The 18366-nt window shown below is 48.1% G+C and overlaps 1 protein-coding gene across 1 annotated transcript; it reads right to left on the bottom strand.

The window, feature by feature from the left end:
* Nucleotides 1–418: 418 nt before the first annotated feature.
* On the bottom strand, nt 419–15587 carry BCO2 (beta-carotene oxygenase 2). Its single transcript, XM_068171895.1, has 12 exons — nt 15435–15587; nt 10663–10867; nt 9491–9702; nt 8462–8577; nt 7019–7121; nt 5835–5963; nt 5547–5707; nt 4194–4361; nt 2226–2363; nt 1884–2066; nt 1412–1522; nt 419–1103 (listed from the first exon to the last, which is right to left on the bottom strand). Exons 1-12 carry the CDS (start codon nt 15520–15522, stop codon nt 990–992), a joined length of 1728 nt encoding a protein of 575 aa, XP_068027996.1. The 5' UTR covers nt 15523–15587; the 3' UTR covers nt 419–989.
* Between the last annotated feature and the right edge of the window lie 2779 nt (nt 15588–18366).

Here is an 18366-nt window from a genome sequence, read left to right as displayed (position 1 = left end):
AGAGCAGCAGCCCTGCGGTAAAATCCTTTTTCTTTTCCCAAGACCTGTAAGGAAGGTGAAGGAAGCTCAGAGGAGGAAAAGCCCCAAGGGCGAAAGGCCTCCTTTATTACCCAAGGAAATGATTCAAATAATTCTTCAGGCGTCTCGCAGTGAAGAAATAGATCCGGAAATCTTCACTGTTCACCCACTCACCTACACCTCAGCATCCAGCAGCTGGAGAAGCCTGCATGACACAGGGGGCTGGAGTTCATTCTGCTCTGCTTAACCCCAGAGGGACACCTAGGCCACAGTGGCGCTCTCCGTGTTCCTACTGGTGTTTCCTACTGGTTGAACTGGGAGGAAGGCAGGAACTGTCAGCCAGCAGAGCTGTGCCCTGCCCTGGAGATGTGTCCCCCACATCTACAAGACTGTATGAGGGCAGGGAGAGAAAGGAAAAACTTCCCAAGGTTTTATCTGAGGGCACTGCTATGGTACAGAAAGTAGCACAAGCACAGCTTCTGTGAGTGTCTGCATCTATCCCCTGGAGCCCACTGAAGGCAACCTTGATGCAAGGGAGGGGGGATTTACTCCCCTTCACTGGGCCCACCTGTCACCTGATGGGTTTTACTCCTCTCTTCTGCTTTACACATTTCAGCCAAAGTCACAGCCCCAGGCGTTGATGTTCTCTTCCCCTCAGAGCACCAAAAGAAGGGGTTGATCACATCAGTTTCCATTTTCTCCCTTGCAAGCCTCACCCTGGCATCCTTTGTGAACTGGTGCTATAGCTGGTCTAGCAAGATAGTAAAAAAAATGTAGATAAAACAGTGGGCTGTGGGAGCAAAGGGGCTTCTGCCTTCCTTGGCTGTATTTTGTTAGGAATACAGGAGGTTGTGGTGGAGAAAAAGCAGTTCCTTAATCCCAGATGTGATGGAAAGGTGGGAGGTGAAAGCAGCAGAGGTTCTTTCTGAGGCTGGCTCAGCCCTGAGTCCCAGGAGGTGCCCAGGAGTTCCTCAGTGGGCAGTGAAGATGCCATGGAACCCGAAAGGCACTGGCACCCCGACTTCTGCTCGCCCCAGTTCCCGGAAGGTCTTTGCATCCAAGACGAGCAGGAAAGCACTTTGGTTCTGCAGGAGGAGCAGAAAGGCAGAGTGAGTGTCCAGGCTGGACTTCTTTCCCCTGGTTGCACACAAAGGCACAAAGCAGGCCATGGAGACCAACCCTGCAGGGCAGGAGCGCTGAGCCTCACAGGTTCCACTCGGGAGACACTGACCTTCTGGGACAGCTCTTCCCTGCACTGCCTGTGCTTGGCCACGGCAGAGCCAGACACTCTGGGGAGCAAGAACTACCTGCCAAGGGGCCTCCAACTGGGCTTTGAGGTTTGAAAAGTGAATTAATGCTGTGTGACTTTGACAAACTGCTGCCAGCAAGTTACCTCAGCGGGGGAGACCACCACAGACAAGATGACTCCGCTGTCCTCTGCCGTGGCATTAGGCACTGGCACAAACACAGGCTCTGATGGGTAGGATCCCTCCTCCTGCCAAATCTAGCAAGCACAGGAACATATGGATCAGTTTCAGGGACATATGGATGAGTTTCATTTCATTAATACTTGTCTACTACAGTGAGCAGAGTTACAAGTGGTGCCCACAAAGGCGCCTGGAAATACTCTGTGCTCCAAGAAACTTAACAGTTCAACTTTTTGTTAACTTTTTTTCATTCCAGGAGTGCGATGGTGCCAGGCTCTCCTGTTTGGTGACTGTGCCATGTTCATAAGGTGCCAGATGAGGGATGAAATTGGGAATCTCATCCCAGACCCATGTGGGCAAAGCCCTAAAACCCCCAGTAAATGGCACACCTTCAAATCCAGTTCAGGGGAAGGACAAAATGAGCTGACTTCAGCTCACCTTGAAATTCTTGGTCTCCACATCAACCTTGATCAAGGAATCTCCAACCAAGTGCCCAAATCCACAGCCATAGAAGTAGCGGTACCTCCTGCCGTTGTACCGAGCGTAATTGATCTGGGGGAACTCCAGGCCCCCAACTTTCTCAAAGCCCTCAGGGTGGAGATTTTCGTGTGTGCACCAGACCTGGGAGAAGCGTGCAGAAATTACAGCAGGGTTGGTTCAGCTTGGACAGGGCAGGAGAGCTGGCGGGTCCCACCAACCACCCCACAACCAAAAGTGGTTAAAGCTCTGAGGCACAGGGCAGGAGCTGCTGCATAAATGCATTTATGGTTTGATACACACCTTGCCATCTGCACCTTTCACAGCCTTTGCCTGGCTATAAGGCAGTGGGTTCAGGTTTTTCCCCACGGGTGTGTCTGAATCCACGTCCAGAGGGAGAACAAAGCGGCGAGGGAAAGCTCTGGGGACGGAGGCATAAACCTGTTACAGAGACAGAGAGGGATGGTGATGGAGAGAGGACAGACACTTCAGCCTAAATGCACTTTTGGGGAACAGTTCTGAAGTTTTAGACACCCCTGAATTCTTCTTCTTCTTTTCCTTATGTGTTTGCCCAAGTTCTGGTAAGGTAAAGCACATAATGGAAAGAAGAAGTTCCTTCATGTTCCAGTAATTTACAGCAGAAACCAAAACCACAAGAATTAAAAGGGTCAGCAGTGCTCTCACAGTAATTAATGCTGAGCTGGGTATGCAAACCAGCCCATTATCTCCAAATCCAGCAGTGGGCAGACCCTGCACTACGTTTTATTTAGTTAGAGCAGGGTTATGTTCCTTTACATCACTCTGTGGAGAAGCAGGAGAGCACTGTGCCTTCAGTGCCTGAAGTTCCCCTGCAGGATTCCCTCTTCCATGCTCAGGCACACGTGGATTCATGGCTGGAAGTCCAGGGGAATGATGTGTAGCCCCCAGTGTGGCAGACACTCAGCACATTGAGAGGATAATTCCACCACTGCCACTAAAGCTCTGCTGAAGGCAAGTTCAAAACCCACCATATTCCCATTTAAGTAAAATAGATGAGGACCCTATTTTGGTGTCTTTCAGTTACCTCAATCCACAACTCACCAGTTCAGTTGTGAACTTCACTTTAATCATACGTGTTAATCCTGGAACCCTGTTTTCAAAACTTTTCTGGTTTACGTAACCTGGCTGTGGAACTCTGCCAGACAAAATACTCTGCCAGGGTTAGTGAGTCAGAAAATTTGGGGAAAGGAGACAAGCCATGCCCAGACACTCCTGAGGCTTTTGATGTAGTGAAGTTTGAGATTCTGTTCTGAAATTACTCCTCTGTGTGTGTGGGGGTGAAGTGTGCTGGTGATGCCACTTGTCACTTGAAGAACGTGCCTGTTGGAAACACAGGCCCAGTGTTGACACCAGGACACCTTCAACCACATCAAATCCCACCCGGGTTGTGCTCAGAGAAGGAAAAAAAAAAACAAAAGGCTGGGATTAACACTCTGCTGTACTTGAAAATGCTCAAAAAATGCTTGAAAAAAGCCCAAAATAAATGCCAAGAGAAAGCAGAACCCGATGGGACACAGCTGTGCTCCTCTCAGGTCGGAGCTGAGTCGGTTCTAGACAGCTCAGGACACAGACAGAGGAAGTTCAGCCCTGTCTGGACATGCAGCAGCCCCCCCAGCACGCTGGGTTTCCAACAAACACATCTGCAGGGTGAGAAACTGAAAGCACCCCCACTTTTCCCATGTGTGACCTATGCAAAATAATGCCCCTCACATGGCCTGAAACGGGGCTTTTCACAGAGCTGGACACAATAAATAATTTATTTGAATGTGCTGTTGTGAGGTGTCTGTGGGGAACAGTGCAGGGGTTTCCGTGGTATTTGTGTTTCTGTGATTTTCATAAAAACTGCTCCTTTTCTGAAGTAATGTCTTCAAGAACAGGGTTCCTTTTTCTTTTTCCATTTAGAAGTCATGCTGCAACTTATTTTGCATAATTTCTTGGGGGAAAATTGTATTACACCAGGAGAAGGAAAATGAATGCCATTAAAACCAAGGTTTTAAAACAGAAATAAATTCTGCCAGGCTATGGAGCTCTGTATCACACACAGAGCTTGAAGAGTTTCAAGGGCATGCTCCATGGAGAGAGATGTAAAAGGAGAGAAAGCATCAAGAGGTGATCATTTCAGTTTTCATGGAGTTGTGCTCGTGCTGTCCCCACGGTGTTCTCCACTCCACCAACCTGAGCTTTGCTGCAGAAAAGCAACTCCTGCAGGGGAAGCAGAGGCAGGGATCTCACCTGGTCCAGCCCTTCCCCGCTCCTCCTCAGGTTCTGCAGCGTGTAGAGGGCCAGGCTGGTGCCCTGGTCCTGGCAGCACAGGTCCAGCACCACGCAGCCCCGCTCCTCGAAGGCGTTGACCTGGTGGAAGCTGACGAAGGGCTTGGAGCACCAACAGCCCGGCAGCACCTGCAGGGACCACAGCACAGCTGCACTAGGGATATTCTCAGTTCAGTCAGAGAGAAAAGGAGAGATTTCTGCCAGGCTAAGCCTAGGAAAAAGTCCGAGAGGAATGTAAACCATCTATTGTCGCTGTTGGGGCAGGACGGGAACAGAAGAACTCCAAGATCACAAGGCGAGAAGAAAACTCTACTAATTTATTTCAAATGCATCACTCTATTTATAGAGAACATGGTGCAGACTGATTTCATCGGTCTTAAAGTAAAAACATCTCACACCACTGGTGTGCAGTGAATGACGCACGGTGGCAGAACATATCTATTAACAATGTGAACAACAAGAGAGATAGAGAATTACTGACATTCTCTTCCAACTCTCTCCCAGGCCCAGCCTGGTAGAAATGTCTCTTTTTCTCTCTGACTGAACTGAGAATACCCATAAGCTTTTAGCTCTCTTTCTGTCCATATTGTTTATAGGTATGTTCTGCCACCGTGTGCTATTCATCGTGCACCAGCGGTGTGAGAAGTTTTCACTTTGAGGCCAATCATATTTCACCTTAGCGATCCTGGCTAGAAAAGAGGAACGCTACTTGTTGATAAAGTTCATTCTTTGCCTTCTGAACATGGAGTCATTTCATCCCTGTCCCTGCCTCAACAGTGACACTGCACCTCCTCTGCAGAGCTCCCAGCCTCACCTCGCAGAGCTTTCTCCTCTCTCCCCCCCATTTCAACCCCTCTCGTTCCCTTCTGTCCCTGTGTTACCACAAAAGGGCTGCTTTAAGCAAGTAAGGAGCAAAACTGGAAATAAAAACGCCAAAATACCAAGTAGCCCCTTGCTGTGCATCTTTTCCGGGTTCTGAGCTTTTTATACCCTGTAGTACCTGACACCTGCACTTCAGTCCCTGTGCTGAAGTCTCATGAGCTCCAAACTGCTTCCTTCTGCCTGTCCTTTTAGGGCTGGCAAAGAAATGAATGAATAAAGAGGGAAATCTATGAAGAAATCCCATTTTTAACCAGTCTACACCCCTGCTTTAAAGTGTTAATTGCAGCAACTTCTGGCTTGATTCTTAAACTCCCCATGGCTGCTATGTAGCACTTTTGGGAACGAAAGTTCCCAAAAAATTGGAAAAAAAAAATTGGAAATTTGGAACTAAAGTTCCAGATTAGCTGCTGCAGGGGCCAAAGACCCCCTCACCTCTCCAGTGTGCTTGTTCACCACGTGAAAGTAGGTGTTGTGCTGAGGCTCCCAGCTCATCCCATCATAAATGGCTTTCCCACGGAGCTTGGAGGTGATGATCTTCAACAGGTTCAGCCTGAGGGGCTGCTCAATGAAAATGATGTAGTTTTCAGTCATTCCTGAGGAGAGAAGGAAGGGATATCACTCAAATATGAGGCAAGAAAACATCTCAAGGGCAGAGAGAACGTGCCAGCCCTTTCTGCATCACATTTCCCCAAATTCCCTGAGTTCGGGGTGGAATCTTACCAAAGCTGTGGTAGTAGGATGGCTTTGCCCTGTCCCTGGGAGGAATGGAGCACAGCACTCTGGCTCCCTCCAACGTGTCCCCGTGGCCTGACTCCTGTGGGGGAACCCTGATGATGTTGTAGCTGGATCCTGGAAAGGGGAAAAGGTGTTCAAACCAAACTCTGCTCCTTCCTATTCCCCAGGAATACTCGGAACCACCTCTCCTAAACCGAGCAGAAACCCAACAGGCAGTAAAACATTCTACAGAGGCTTTTTCTACCAAAAGAAAAACAAAAAAAAAGGGAGCTTGAAAGGAAGTAGAGGGATCTTCTCAGTCTGGGAGAATGCCAGCTCTGCCTGAAGTGCTCTCCTATAACAACAGGGGCAGGATGAAAACCAAGCTCACAGGAAATGAGAACTCTGAGCCTTAGTAATGCTCATTTCATAAACCTGAGCATATGAGCAGGAAGGGATGGCACTTCTGAATACCAGTGATCTAGAGTTTGGTATGTCCAGCTGAAAAAAGCATGTGGTACAGAGCTGGACTTTGCTGAGGCCAAAAGGAAATGAAAACAGCAAGAATGAAAAATGGTCCAAACTGGGAAAATGTGGAGCTGTCCTAAAGGATCACAATAAAGGGCAGTGTCTGTTTTCAGAGGCCTCTGGGAAAGAAGGATTTCACACAGCTGACAGGGACTGATAGCTCTGGGCAGCCATGTGGATGGAACAGGATCCTATCAAGATGCTCAGAGTTCTGAGAAGAAGAAAAATATCCCATAAAACTCAGCTTTGCTGTAAGATAGCCAGGTGACCAGCATAAATTCTATCTTCTCTCCTGCAAAAAACCCTTATGATGCTTATCACAAACCAATTATTGTAAGTGACAAACATGTGACTGCTAAATTTCTTCAGATGAGGCTTCAACAGTGAATGAGACTTTAAAAAATCATTCTCTGTTTTCCAGCAAAGCTTGGGAGAGGAAGAGGACAATTTGCTGGATATTCACAGGCCAAAGTCAGAAGCACCTGAAACTAAATCCTGAGAGGAGCCAGTTTTATGGGACAGACTGACACTGATATTTTGACTCAGGGACAGCAATTTCCAGGTCTCTTTGGGTGTTTCTTCAACAGCTGCTCCTTGAAGCAGCACCAGGAAGTATCCTGTACACCCTGCCCAAAAAACCAGCCTGGCCATGCCCACCTTACCGTGCTTCCCATAGGAATTGCCCATGTTGTAGGCTGTCCCATCAGACTCGTAGTGGGGATGAGCTGTGGCCCCATTCACTGCAATAAACTTGCTCCAGTCCACCTGCAAATGCCAAAGATTTTCAGTCAGTGCAGAACTTCCCAAAGGGTCGGTTTTGTGGAAGTCTGGGGAAGAAGAGCAGATTTTATTCATTATTAATAATGTGGGATCTGGACTCCAGCCTTCATTCTGCCTGCAAATCCTTGAAAATAAGGACATTTCTCTATCAGTAAAGCAGGACTAATAGCAGTAGACATTCCTTGAAAGACAGATGTTCCTTATGGCACAAGTGCTGACACAGTGGGAATGTTGCCCATAATAAGCAGAGGCAGGTGTGTGAAGGGACAGTCACTGCCCCAAAAAATCACCAAGAGTTTTGTCACTGGAAGCTCAGAAAACCAGGTGCTACTAAGGCAACTCAGACTGGAGAGTTGAAATGTGAAATCATCCCTTCCACTTGGCCAAAAAAATAAGTCTGCATCTAAAAAAAAACTGCTTGAGGGGAATTTTTTTCATTTTATGACAAGATGGTTTAACAGAGCTGAACCTAATACTCCCCACGCATCTTTTCATGACTGCATTCTGGTTTACAAACAGATCAGCTGGCAAATCACCAGCTCGGTGGCTGTGCTTTGCACACAGATTATTCATGACTCACTACTGATCCTGCAGGCAGGGACTCCTGGAGTGGCTCCCTCAAGACCTGAGGGTTGCTCTGAGCTGGCATTTTTTGGTGTCAAACAAGCTCAGCAGTAAATACTGATTCAGGAAGGGCAGAATCCTCCCTCAGCCCTTCTCGCAGCTGTCCAGCCCAAATCCCCTCTAAGGGTGCAGGCAGGGGGACACATAGCTTGTGCTGTCCTGTCACAGGTCACCTTCTTCTGTCACATCCAGCCACGCTCCTGAGAGAGGATGCACAGGACACAGGGAAAAACTTACCTGATGTTTTGATCATTTCCTAGCAGGGGGGAGAAAATCAAGTGGCAGCTGAACCACCCCTTTACGATGGAGGGTTTGATAAAGGACAGCTATGGAGTGTGCAAAGCTTGAGGTGTAAAAAGCAGGTAAAGAAAACTGAAATGAAAGCAAAGCACCAGGGAAAAGGCAGATGTGAGATCAGCAAGTTCACTTTTTGTTGTACACAGAAAAAAGTTGTTTCCTGTTCTGCTAAGAGGTGCAGACAAGCCCAGGCAAGCCGGGAGAGCAGAGGAGAAGTGACAGCTGTGCCCAGCCAGGCAGTGACTGCACCTCCACCCCGGAGAGCAGCCTTGCTGCTGCACAGGGACTCAGCAGAGAGATGCTGCAAGCCCAGTCAAATTCCTTTGGAACTGGAACTCCCCTTGATCCAGCAAGGTGTGGTTCTGCACCACCTGTACCCCAGCTCCCTTATCCCACCTACCCACCTTCTCCTTCGTTTCCAGCGTCTCTGGATCCACCTTGTGCATGCAGGTGTTCTCGCTGCTGACATAATAATCCCCTTTGTACAGTACGTAGTTCACATTGCAGTTGTCACTGGGCTCTGAAACAGAAATCCCAGAGTTGTGCACGGCTCTGTGCAGCTCATGTTACATTATGGCAAGTTAGATGTGTTTAAACAAATAAACCTATTTGCAGTGACATTAATCCCTGTGACATTGATTAGAAATATCTTGCTAATCTACAAAGGGAAACTGCCTGTGCAGGTGAAGCTGGGTTAAAAGACCAAGGACAGGGATGGAAATCACTGCTGGAGCTGGGCAAAGGCAGATGAGGGATGTGGATAGGTCTGGAATGTCTTGAGGGAGCTGGGGTGACCGTGAGTGAAGGTGTGAGCACCTCAGGAAAGGACAGATGACCTGGCAGGAGGGGAGAGGAGAAACGGAGGATGGTCACAGCATCAGCAACAAGCTGCAGACTTCAGCCTGCGCTGGTTTTAGTGGGGAACACTTTGCTTGCATTTAAGCCTCTTTCTTCCCTGACGTACACAGAATCCTAAAGGTACTGGAACTTCCATTCCTGTGCAGCACCATCCCTCACCTTACTCAATAATCTCCTGCCCCTTAGTCCAGGAAGGGAGGGATTAGCCCACTTACCCTACAAGCTTAGCAAGGCAAGGTGTTTTAAGGGCAAAGCTGTGTCTCAGGTAGAACATCAGGGTGTAATGCTCATTATAAGCGCCACACAGGATGTTCTCTCGGGGAGAGCTTTCTTTGGGAAATTTGCGAAAAGATCCAGGATTGAGCGAACTGAGGTGGTATTAGAACATTAAACTCTGCCTCCCCCAGCTGAGGCTGACACCAATTTGCATAATTTTCGCATTTGGGTCATATTCTAAGAAAAACATGGGCTCACAGAAAGTCTGTCAGGCTTCCTCACCCCTCCTTTTCCACCTAACCACAATTTCCTCCAAGAAAATCTGAGAAGCCTCTCCTGTTTTACAGAACCACTCTTACGCAGCGGCTCAAAGCGGGACAGGAAGCGCCCAAAGATGCTCTTGCACGGGTCTGGCATGGCCAAGGTGCCAAACTCCGAGGCCACGATGCGGTTGTGCTGGCTGTTCCTCAGGTAGGAGCTGCTCTGCAGGAACCTGCTCCTGTAGGTCACCGTGCCATGGGCCAGCTGGAACTGGTGCAGCAGGGCCATGCCATCAAACCAGTGGTTGAACCTTCCAGGAGAGAGAAAAAAGAGATTAAGAGCGGGGCATTGTATGATGCTCTGCAGTACCCTCTTTTATGTTTACTGATATTTGTAAAAGCTGATTCCCAAACTCCCTGAATTAGAAATCAGGCACAGCTTGGTTGGGGGAAACCCCTGAATCAAACAAACCAAAACAAAATAAATCAAAACAAGTGTATTTGCAGCTGTGGGATGTGATGTCTACAAATGCTGTGTGGAAGGTTTTTTTGGAAATAATCTATACAGATAAACCACCCACTCCTGCACAGAGAATCGAGTTTGAGCTGTACTGTACAACAAAATAAATTATTACTGTAAACCCAGAGGACTTTAGCTCTCAGCTTGTTGCAGGATGTTATTGTTTCCAAACCAAGGGATCTGTGAGGCTCCCAGAACACCTGATGGTCTAACTCTAGGAATATGAGGAGGAGATCAGCTTTGGCCAGTTGCTGCCATCAGCTGAAGTGTCAGTTACTAGAACGGCACATTCCAAGCCACAGGGATAAGTGCCTTTTGGAAATATTTTCATATATTATTATTAAAACTGGGTGGATTCGCTTCTAAAGCAGGTCACGCCATTTGGTGCAACCAACTCTCCAAATTCCTGCCCTGGATTTATTTCAGAGTGCTCAGGGATGGATTTTTGTTCAGGACAGAGGACAAAGCTGGGGATGTTTTCTTCCCCATCCCACCACGGTGAGTGGGTGAGAGCCTGTCTGTGACTCAGCTTCTCCAGCCTAGGTGACTTCACCATTCAGCTCCTCTTTGCAGAAAATGGGAGTTCCCAAATGAGGGAGCAACTGCTCTCGAAAGAGTGACATCGATATTTCTTCCTTCCCTTATGTAAAAAGAAACTAAAAGATACTCTAAATAGAGATGAGGGGTGTCCCCTTTAGGTTTAGGCAGAGTTCAGACCAGAACCATTTAAAAATTCATTTAAAGGACTTACTTGTCATTGCCAAACTCAAACTTGCCAGGGCCATTCCTCAGCAGATTGCCATTAATCCACTTGGGGATATGTCCTTTGATCTTGGCTGGGATGGGCTCGGGGGTCTCCTCCACGCTCTGCACTAAGGGGGAGATGCACTGCAGCCCCCGGGGACTGTGGCAGAGGATTTGCTCCTTGGATGGGCTGGGCAGATAATTCTTGAAACCTGCAAAAAGAGCAGGGGGAACACAAGGCAGGGAATTGAGATTTTCACTGGAATAAAGTGACAAATGCTAGATCTTGAGATTGGATGTCAGGAAGAAGAGCGTTCAGCATCTGCAAACAGCCAAGTTGTGGTGGATACTCAAGGTAAAGCCACAAAACCCAACATATCCACAGGGAGCTGAAAATCCTGTGGATTCTACTCTGCTCTAGTTAACCCACAAGAGACCCTAGTTCTGCAGCCCAGAGGAGGTAACAGAATATAGGATGATAGAAAAGATGATGACTTTTCTTTTAATCAAAGAAATGTATATTTGGATTTAATTTCACAAATAATTAAGAGAAGAAAAAAAAAAAAAAACAAAACTGCGATCCTAAAAAAGTGGAAGAACACCAATAAAACTGAGCCAAAGCCCATTTACAGGACAAAACAGACACAAGTTTTATTTGGCAAGGAAATAAGCAGAGAAGCATAATTTCTTATGGAGCCTCTGTTTTGGCTGCAACAACCCCTTCTGGGGAACAAAAGTCCCAGGAGAGCGTGAAGTTATTGGAATGCTGTGAGCTACCAGTGATGTCAGTGATTGGCTCCCACAGCCTGGTTTGCAAAGCCTCATCAACACAAGGATTGTTTTAGCAATCCATTTAGCTGCAGAGGTGGATTTAGCCGGGGGTGCTTCCCTGCCCAGGCTGGCACCTGCCCATCCTGCCCTCCGTGCAGCTGCTCTGTGCTCTGTGCTCTCCCCGAGACCATGGAACCAGCCTGGACTGCTGAGCACTGAGTTGGGAGTGAAATACTGACCAAAAAGGGCACGTGGCAGGCAGAACTCCATCACCCAGGGCTGCTGCAGACACCACACACTGAGTGGAATCCAGGCTGCCACTGAATTCACTCTGATTTTCTGTTCTTTCTCCACCGCTGCTTCTGGCCTACATCCTTTAATCCAGGTGACCAAGTGTGGCTGCTGCCCAATTTCCCTCCTCTGAAACCCTTTGCTTAATATCTCCAGAGGAAATCTTCTGTTTCAGCTGGAATATCTGCAAAAGACCTGAGCTGGCAGGCAGAATTCTGCTGAGCTTGTTTCTCTACACAAAAACACCAACAGGTTGGGTGTTAGGATTGCAGGAAGGTAAAATGCAAGATTCCAGTGTAGCTCTCCAATCTGCCAATCCCCAAATCCTCATTTAGATCTCTGAAGTGTTTGCAAATGCAGATGTGGTTTGCAAAGGTGCAAAATATGCATTAAAGAATGAGAGGAACACATCCATAAGGAGATATTTTGAAGATTTCTTTTGCAGAGGTGCAAAATACGCATTAAAGAATGAGAGGAACACATCCGTAAGGAGATATTTTGTGTCCAAGCAGAAACAAAGCTGGCATGACTCAGGACAGCAGTACATCAAAAGTTCCTGGACAGCAATGTAAATGGAAATTTGGGAAAGATACATCCCACAAAAGATCCTGACCAGGGCTGGAAAAGACCTCCTGAGTCCACCCCTCCCAACTGCTGCCCCAGAAATTCTTATATTAGAACTCTGTCTTAAAAATTATTATGTCTACAGGCACTTATTCCCTCTTTGGATAACTGCTCCTTGTCCAGATGATCAGGAAAATGCTTTGAATTTACCAAAGGACATTATTCTTGTTTTTCTTGAAGCTCTGGTGCGTGGTTTTGGTAGTTTTCCTTTCCTTGTGTTGTGTCACCAGAGGACACAATGAAAAACGACGCACCACAGCTTTGGTCACTATGAAGAGACTAATTTATTTTTTCTGACTCCAATCATTTATAGTTCTCAAAAGGTGCCAGTGGATTGGAAGGTGAACGTGCCACCTCTCCAACGACACTGGACAAACTACCAGTCTATCAAATTTCTCCACCTCTATGAAAGAATGCAAAACAATAGGTTGCTTACAGAAAGTTGCGTGAGAAAGTTCTCTACAAGAATGTAAATTCAGAAGGCTTTAGAAAATCCTAAGAAATCAGGGCGACAGTGTTGTATTTAGGGTGAAGAATCATATCACTTCCTAAGCTAAGTAAGCCAAGTTCTTTTTGTTTTTCTTGTCCTGTGATAACCATTCACGTGATCATCTCAGTAATCCTTGAAATCTGATCTAGTTAGAACTCATCTCCTTAGAATTCATTCCAAGGCATCCCCTACAAACTGGAGATCAATAGAACAGACTACAAACAACAAGAATATTTAAGGGAATGCCCCAAACCTAGGCTAGAGAGGGAGAAAGAAGCACAGCAAGAGAATGGATTATTTTTTTCTGCTGGGCATCACTCAAATGAGCTGAAGACCCTGGCAGAAATGAGTGCAAAATGGGAGAAAATCCCAACACCCAGACCAGCCAAAACACAAGCTCCCAGAAACAAGACAAGTCATTGCAGACAATTATGAATAGCTAGGGGGAAGGAAGTCATAAAAGAAGAAAAAAAAATCCTACATATCTTCCCTATTAAACAGAAACATTTCTGAATAACTGTTAATTTTAACTGCATTTTGAATTAATTGCACTGAGGACATGGAACACAGAAAACTCCCCCTCAACACAATGATCCTGAGTAATTTCAAAAAAAAGGTGTTATGGCTTCAGAAGAAAGTTCAGTCATAGATTAAATTTTTTTCTGGCATCCAGCTCCCCAATTAGGGGCCAATCTCTCTCTGAAGAAGGCAGAAGACAGACTGGTTTTTATTATTAAGAAATATGCAAATAAAATTACTCCTTCTATTCTGGCTCACTCTGAGATGGAAGAACTTGAACCCACAATTAAAGCCCTATAGTCCCAGTGGGGCTCTCTGTGTGTGCTTGAACACCTGAAAATCAGCATAAGATCTCAGAACCCTCATTTCTCCACCGTAGTTTCCATCCTACCTCAGACTTTTAAAATTAAGCTTAATGTCTTTGGCATATGGAAGCAGAGGCTGTGCCAAACACGGAGCTGTAACTTTCCTCCAATCTTTTCTAAACAAAGCAGACAATGACTGCAGAGTTATCCTGGGTGGCCCTTTGTTCAGCTCCTCTTTCCCTGCACAGTGCGCCATGATTTCACTGCCCAGTACAAACTGACAGCCCAGCACTGATTATTGATTGATTGTTCATGTGCAGAAATGGCTGGATGAAGGACCAGGCTCTTGAAGAGGAAGCTGTGTGGGTGCAGCCATCATGAATCAGACATTAATTTGTACTTCAAGAGCAGTGGGTGGGACACAAAATCTGTAATGGATGACAGAACCATGGGAGCCATTTGCTAACATTGGGATCACATGAGAGAGGGCAAAGCCATTTTGATTTTAAGCTACAGGTTCAAAGCCAAGGCTCAGGAACCACCTCTCTATGCACAGTCTGTTTGACTCAGAAGGACATCCAGAATTAAGGGCAAAATTTAGCAAATATAACTATTTCTATTATAATAAAAATTTCTGTTTTATTCTTCAAGTAGGGAGAATGAGGCGAGAATTCTGTTTTCCCTGAGGATCATTCAAATTGGGAATAATCCTCTGGCACAAGCTGCATTTTGTTACATATAAAACAAAGACTAGAACAACATGAAAGCAAAGCAGTTTTCCCCGACCTCAGCCCGAGCTGGAGCTGTGGATTTGTGCCCTCCAGACTCCAGCCTTCCCCAGGGCTGGAGCCCTGAGCTCCCACTGGGATTTCCGAAGGGAAGGTGCAGCACTTGCCTTGGGAGTGCCGAGATGTGCCCGTGCTGGGCTCCTTGTTCCATGCAGCTGCTTGGTTCCCCGTGGCCAGGGGCTGAGGCACCGACTTCCTCGCTAACAGCCAGAGGAGCAAAGGAAAACAGGAAAGAAGCGACAGAAAACACAGGGGAAAAAATAAATGGAGATAAAGAGCAGGGGAAGGCTCAAAGGAAGGAAAGGAGAAAGGTGACAGTGAACTCAAGCACATGAAATAGCTGTTGGTTTCCCGGCAGAAATAGAGTCTGTGCTTTGGGGTCTTCTGGTGGCACAACAAGGCAGATTTGAGATTTTTTTTCAGCTCTTTGGATACCTCGGAAGCAAGGCTTTGCATTTAAAGGGCACAAAACCACCACTACCATCAAAAAGCAGAAATTCCCATGAGATCGGCTATGATTTTTATTGGCTCCTAATTTCTGAAAACAGGCAATCAAATAAACAAAACAAAACAAAGAAGCAAAAAGCCCAAACAAAACAGCTCAATGATGCAATCAGCTGTGCAATGATGACACGAAGCGCAGAGTCGGGCTGTGATAGAAAATCCTTTGGGGCAGTACACCATTTGCACGTTCAGGTTAAAGCCTCGGCAACGATGCAGCTCCAAAGAGCCCTCTCCCAGCTGGCTCCCTCGCACAGAGAATCTGCTGTGTGCTGCTTTTCGAGCCCTAGACCATCTGTATCTGCTGTAATCCTTGCCTCTGCCGTTTATCCATTCAACAAATAACAGACACTTTCTGCCATCGAACAAAGACTTCAAATCGCTCCGTGGCGAATTTCTGACAGTAGGAATTGTTCTCCCGACCCGTGCGGCAGCGGCAGCAGCCCCTTACCGAGGGGACGGGATGAAAGGGATTTTTAACGCGTTTTACCTGGAATGAATTGCATCAAAGAGGAGAGGAAATGCAGCAGGTGAGCGAGCAGGAGGCTGGCGGCGGACAAAAGGAATTTGGCCAACATATTCCGTGCGGGCAGAAGGCATCGGCTCGGAGTGGCCGGGAGGAGGTAGCGGTGCCAGGGCAGCGAGCAGGAGGCAGTGATGGTCGGCAGAGGTGAGCGCTGCCTCTCATCATCCTTTCACAATAAGAGCCGTGCCCGCAGCAGCGCCCTGCCCGCAGCAGCGCCGCGTTCTGCGGGCCGGGGCGGGTCCTGCGCCAGCGCTGCGCTCGCCGGCCCCAAACGCACCTGGGCCAGGTGAGCTGCCACTGCCAGGGCATTGCCGCGACTGCCAGGGCATTGCCACCACAGCCAGGGCATTGCCACCACAGCCAGGGCATTGCCGCGACTGCCAGGGCATTGCTACCACAGCCAGGGCATTGCCACCACAGCCAGGGCATTGCCACGACTGCCAGGGCATTGCTACCACAGCCAGGGCATTGCCGCGACTGCCAGGGCATTGCTACCACAGCCAGGGCATTGCCGAGACTGCCAGGGCATTGCTACCACAGCCAGGGCATTGCCACCACTGCCAGGGCATTGCCGCGACTGCCAGGGCATTGCTACCACAGCCAGGGCATTGCCGAGACTGCCAGGGCATTGCTACCACAGCCAGGGCATTGCCACCACTGCCAGGGCATTGCCGCGACTGCCAGGGCATTGCTACCACAGCCAGGGCATTGCCACCACAGCCAGGGCATTGCAGAGACTGCCAGGGCATTGCTACCACAGCCAGGGCATTGCAGAGACTGCCAGGGCATTGCCACCACAGCCAGGGCATTGCCGAGACTGCCAGGGCATTGCCACGACTGCCAGGGCATTGCCACCACAGCCAGGGCATTGCAGAGACTGCCAGGGCATTGCCACGACTGCCAGGGCATTGCCACCACAGCCAGGGCATTGCCGAGACTGCCAGGGCATTGCAGAGACTGCCAGGGCATTGCTACCACTGCCAGGTCATTGCCACCATAGCCAGGGCATTGCTACCACTGCCAGGTCATTGCCACCACAGCCAGGGCATTGCTACCACAGCCAGGGCATTGCCGAGACTGCCAGGGCATTGCCACGACTGCCAGGGCATTGCTACCACTGCCAGGTCATTGCCACCATAGCCAGGGCATTGCTACCACTGCCAGGACATTGCCGAGACTGCCAGGGCATTGCCGAGACTGCCAGGGTATTGCCACCACAGCCAGGGCATTGCCACCACAGCCCGGGCATTGCAGAGACTGCCAGGACATTGCTACCACAGCCAGGGCATTGCCACCACAGCCAGGGCATTGCTACCACGGCCAGGGCATTGCCACCACGGCCAGGGCATTGCAGAGACTGCCAGGACATTGCAGAGACTGCCAGGGCATTGCAGAGACAGCCAGGGTATTGCCACCACAGCCAGGGCATTGCCACCACAGCCCGGGCATTGCAGAGACTGCCAGGACATTGCTACCACAGCCAGGGCATTGCCACCACAGCCAGGGCATTGCCACCACTGCCAGGGCATTGCTACCACGGCCAGGGCATTGCCACCACAGCCAGGGCATTGCAGAGACAGCCAGGGCATTGCCACCACTGCCAGGGCATTGCCACCCCTGGGAAAAATACTCCAGCGCTCTGTTCCAGCCAGAGAGATGGCAAGACAGGTAGGAATAGGATGAAGATCTGTGTATCAGAGCAGCCAGGCTTCCAGGTAATTCCTTCAGAAATTCCCGTCACCTCGCCTTGGTGTTCGCCTCCCAGAAATGCTTCAAAACCTGAGGAGCCATTTTGCACCGTAATGAGTGTCGGGGTTTTAGGAATGTTGGTTGCCACGCCAGATTCCCCCACCAAATCCAGCAGGATGGGCTGTGCTCTGCTGATCCCAGCTTGAGCTGGGCCTAGGACAGACCCTTCTCTTCGGGATGCCAGGAGCGAGCTGCCAGCGCTTGGCATTTGGATGAAGCATTGGTTTCATGTCATTAAGCAGCTCTTAAAGGCTGCGCTGTGCCTGGAGAGGGAGCTGGGCAGCAGGCACAGCACTCCGGGGACCCCATTGCACAGACAGATTAAATCTCATCCGAAACCTGCTGTGAATTAAGCTGATTTCCTGCTGTCCTTCCTGCACTTCTAGAACTCCTCTCTTATTATTCCCTCCCTTGAGTTGTGCTTTCTCTCAACAAACCCAACTGCTTCAACCTTTTCCCACAGATCATCTTTTCTCAGCTCTTTATTATTTCTTCTTTCTGGAAATCTTGATTTCCACTCAATCCTTCATGTTCTTGAGATTACCACGAATTTTTAGTGTATATTATTGATGCATTTGTGACTTCTAGTTTGCTGCTTTTTAAAAAAAATATAGCCTCTAAAGTCCTTTTTCTAAATCATTTGGGATAATGTAGAATAAGCAAAGCTGGAAGCACATCACTATACAGTACCACATAGGCTGATCTATGAGGGAAAAAAAAAGTGTATTCATTGACTTTGAAACTCATTTGTTTGCCCCCACTTACTGATTGCTCTTATTTTCTACATCATCATACACAATGGTGTCAGTGATCGTACACCAAACTGTACCCACTGGTAATTTTTCCATATTAAGCCAGCTCTTCTCATAAATGAATTTTTAAAAATTTATTGTTATCCAAGTCATACTTAAGAAATTTCCTCCAGACTCTCTCCAGGATGGGATTTAGGCTGACTAAGCTATGGATCTTTCCCCTCCTTTTTTTTCTGGCTCTTCCCCCGTTGGTGCAAAATGCTTACTCTGTTCTGTTCCAGTTTCACCTTCAAAGACAATTCAAAGGTCAAACATTCCACCATTAGAAAAATTGAATTTTGATTAGTTCTGGACAGAATGTCCTGCGCCTAAAACACCTCTAGTCCCTACTAGAT

The sequence above is a fragment of the Anomalospiza imberbis genome, chromosome 24 (genome assembly GCF_031753505.1).
Source record: "Anomalospiza imberbis isolate Cuckoo-Finch-1a 21T00152 chromosome 24, ASM3175350v1, whole genome shotgun sequence".
Classification (NCBI taxonomy): domain Eukaryota; kingdom Metazoa; phylum Chordata; class Aves; order Passeriformes; family Viduidae; genus Anomalospiza; species Anomalospiza imberbis.
The sequence above is the reverse complement of the archived record's forward strand: the minus strand, read 5'-3'. Positions and strand labels throughout refer to the sequence as shown.